The 3,744-nt window shown below is 45.2% G+C and overlaps 1 protein-coding gene across 1 annotated transcript; it reads right to left on the bottom strand.

Annotated features, from left to right (window-relative positions):
- Positions 1-249: 249 nt before the first annotated feature.
- Positions 250-3,513, bottom strand: RPS16 (ribosomal protein S16). The gene is made up of 6 exons (XM_083815485.1): positions 3,413-3,513; positions 3,259-3,314; positions 2,521-2,622; positions 1,731-1,827; positions 573-620; positions 250-445 (listed from the first exon to the last, which is right to left on the bottom strand). Exons 2-6 carry the CDS (start codon positions 3,304-3,306, stop codon positions 300-302), a joined length of 441 nt encoding a protein of 146 aa, XP_083671611.1. The 5' UTR covers positions 3,307-3,314; positions 3,413-3,513; the 3' UTR covers positions 250-299.
- Between the last annotated feature and the right edge of the window lie 231 nt (positions 3,514-3,744).

Below are 3,744 nucleotides of genomic sequence, written 5' to 3'. Positions count from 1 at the left end.
CCCTGCCCCCCCAAAAATCAATAGGATGTAAGCCTTTTATGTTCTGGTAATTTACATTCTGATGTACATCCATAGCAGAAAACTGCTGTTCTTTCCTGAGACCCTGAAGTCTATCAAGACTTCCTACGAAGGGATCAAAGAGAACTGCCAAAAGCCCTGATTTTACTTCAATATCAGTGGATTTGTGAATCAATGTAAACTGAAAATCTATTTACCCACACAGAAAAAACACAATTTATAAGCACGGAATTTATCAAATTCTTTGTCTTTATTGACTGTCACATGACTGTTGACCAATTTTAACGGTAAGACTTCTGGTAGCGTGCACGAGCCCCAGGTCCTCCAAATTTCTTGGATTCACAACGGCGAGGATCTGCAACCAGCAGAGTCCTGTCGTACTGGATTAGGATATCCTTGATCTCTTTCTTGGAAGCTTCATCAACATCTGTTTAGAAAAAAAAGATTTCAGTTTTAGAAATTTCACAAGGAACAAAATCTTGGGATTTTCACACCTATCAGAAGCCATACATTTCCACTTCAGGCTAATATAACAATCAAAACAACGAACTTACATTTTTGATAATAAGCCACCAATGCTTTGGAAATAGCTTGACGGATAGCTGTTAAGAAAGAAGATGGATCAGTAAGGATTGCAAATATATTTAAAACTCAAAATAAAACACAAAGTGCCAATTATCTGAGAAACTTGCTGTCTTGTTCTCTGCCAAATTGTCCTTCCCCTCCTTCATCTCCTCTCCCACATACTCCATGTGACCTTTATTTTGGCAAATCTGAAGAAACCTGTGCCAAGAGGCCACCCACAGTTCACTTTCTGATTCAACAACTGCTAGCTAGCCAAGGAATTGTACATGGGCAGTCCTGATCACCTTCTTTAAAATACAAACTTAAAGTTATCTTCTACCAGGCAGGATTTTCAAATCCTTAGAAACACAGCTCTCTAAAATATCTAGAATTTTCAGCAAGAATAAAATTTTTGGTGAGTTCAAATTCTAAAAGAGGCAAAATGCACAACAGGATGGCATGAGTAGTTGTCAGCATACCTCGGTAAAACAAGCCTGTAACATAGCCACCAGAACACAAAACAGGGCTATGGGAGTGACTGTAAACATTTTGTTTGGGATCAGCGTTCTGATGAAAAACTGAATTTTCTGAAAAATTAACACAACTTAAAAGACTGAAATGTGTCCCCGCTCTTCCAAGTGTTTTCAACTGCACTTCACTGATCTATACCCAGACTGTAACAGCAGAACAAATCTATCATAGGTAAAGAGCAACCCTATCTAATGCAAGTATGTTCTCAATCTACTCCGTAAGAGGAAGAACCACCTAGCTCTGGAGGTCAGATGAAAGATGCTTCTGGACAACTTAAAAACTTACAGTTAAAAACATAATTTCTAATGATAAGCCCCCTTCTCTGCCTTCCAAAAATCTTTGCGTTGAGGCACACTTCCAATTATTGTGCTGCAAGATGCAAAGATCCGTTCCTCAAATCTCCTCAGAATTCTCCTTAGAATTTCACAAATTTTCTTCGTTCAACTTATTCCAGATGTTACAACTCCGCAAACAAAATATAACCACTAAGCCCATACAAAAAGCTGTATTTGAGTACTGAAACCAAGATGCACAAGCTGCTACTCTCAACTCAGGACTCTCACATGCGCAGTTTGACCTGTTCTATCCCACACCGAAGGTTCCGCACAAAGCCTTACCGTAGATTTGCGCTACGTGGCCACCACCCTTCACACGGACTCTGATGTCAACACCAGCAAATCTTTCCTTCCCCAGGAGCAGGACAGGTTCAAGCAGCTAGAAAACAAAACACAATAAAGAAGTTAATTTGTGATCAGGGACAGCATGGCCTAGAGCCTGTAGCAGGTTTACAAAATGTGAAGTTACTAAACATTCTGAAAAGCAGAGCCTTGATTTTACAAGTACACATCCCACGTAAGTGGGACTTGTACATCTCTTGCAGCGTTCTTTGACATCTACTAATACCGTTTTAAAACTAAGTTGTTGGGTTTTTTTGTTTAAGTTTCAAAAGGCCAAACAACTATTCTATTAAGTTCTAATGAATCTTTTGAACAGGAAGCTTTGAAGTTTCCTGTTTCAATGTAAAAAATTGATTATCTCCTGAAAATACTTCTGACAACAAAATGCATGGTAATTGACTTTACATAATTTTGTTCCACAGGACTTCGTATCATCTCATGCTCATTTTAGACTCTTTGTGTATACATATGTATGTTTGAACACATCAAAGTTAAATCACTTTATATGGTATAAATAAACTATGTTAACCCAATTAAGCAAGAATCCCTCTGCCAACAGCACAACTATGACAGGACAATTTTCTGCGTTTTCTGCAGTGTTTACATTTCTACACACAAAAAATATTTAGTACCACCAATAAGGCAATCTACTCTTTTCCATACTCAAGCAATTAAGTGGATAAAGGTATTTTAATATCCAAGCAGGTAGGAAGGCTGGGTGGATGCTTACTTTATACTGCAGAGTTCTGGGCTCAATCATTTCCAGAGGTCTTCCATTCACCTTAATGAGGCCATTTCCTCTTTTGCAATGGGCAACAGCGGTTGCTGTTTTCTAGAAGTCCAAACACATGTTTGAAGCACTTAATTTTTCACAGTAGCAGCATAAAGTAAAACCTTCTGAAAATTAAACAGTCTAAAATCTTATTTTGTGCTGAATATTAACACCCCTCAAAAAACAAAACAGTACCACTTCTTACATTCCAACGTATTCATTTAGAGTACTGTATGACCACCTTAACGAGATTATAGTTTTCTGAGAGTGGGAGAGATACCCAATCCGTTGAGCAAAACGTTATTTTTGTGGCCCACCTCTTCATAAAAGCATGCAACCTACGACTTATGGATCGATTGAATCCCCCCACCGCAAACTTTATTTCCCAATTTAACACGGCTCCCGGGCACCACAGCGGATGATCCAGGCAAGCCCCCAACGCCCCCCGTGAGGTGCCCTGAACCAGCGGGGCCGGGCCTGCTCCCTGTGGGCACCAGCTCCGACGGGCCCACCGCGCCACGACACGTGGATGCCGAGCAGGCCTCGCTAGCGCCGGCCCTGCCGCATTGCAGCTCCGGGGCACCACTCCCGGGGCCGCGCCTGGCTCCGCCGCCGCCGAGCAGGGGCCGGGTGGGCGCCGAGAGCCTGGAGGCCGCGGCCTAGTCCTGGGGGGGAGGCGGCAGGGGCCGCCCTCACCTTCCTCCCGAAGACCTGGACGCTCTGCAGGGGCCCCTTGGCCGGCATGATGACTCCTGCAAGAGAGAGGGGCGCGGAGTTAGCGCGGTGGGGGGCTGTGGGGGCGGTGTGGGGCGGCGGGGCCCGGCGGCGGGGGGAGCCCGGCAACGCTCACCCTGCCTCGGCGGCTGTGCGGCGAAAAGGGCGCACGGGGCCGCCCGGCCGCGCCTCAGGGGCGGCCCTGCCGCAAAGTGCGCCGCGCTTCCGGCAGCGCGACGCAACGCCGCGCCTCCGCCAGGCTGCGCTTTACGGCAGCTTGGGGGCGGGGGCGGTTTTTTTGTTTGTTTTTTTTTTTTTTAATAAATATGTGATAGAAACAAAATTCCTTTGCGAGAACGCTCAGTTCAGAGGAGATTTGTCCCTGGGGGAGCCGCGCAGCCCGTGCCCTGGGGGGGTGGTGGTGGGGTCACTCGCTTTCTGCGCAGTAACGCGTCGAGTGTGGGCCAC

The sequence above is a fragment of the Anser anser genome, assembly GCF_964211835.1.
Source record: "Anser anser genome assembly, chromosome: 1".
NCBI classification, from domain to species: Eukaryota; Metazoa; Chordata; class Aves; order Anseriformes; family Anatidae; genus Anser; species Anser anser.
Note: the sequence above shows the minus strand (reverse complement) of the source record. Positions and strands in the feature narration are given on the sequence as shown.

Coding starts and splice junctions, on each gene's coding strand:
- RPS16 (XM_083815485.1), bottom strand. CDS start 3,306: ATGCCGGCCAAGGGGCCCCTGCAGAGCGTCCAGGTCTTCGGGAGGAAG. Junction 2,623..3,258: donor TCCAGGTCTTCGGGAGGAAG/GTGAGGGCGGCC, acceptor TTGGACTTCTAG/AAAACAGCAACCGCTGTTGC. Junction 1,828..2,520: donor CCAGAACTCTGCAGTATAAA/GTAAGCATCCAC, acceptor TTTGTTTTCTAG/CTGCTTGAACCTGTCCTGCT.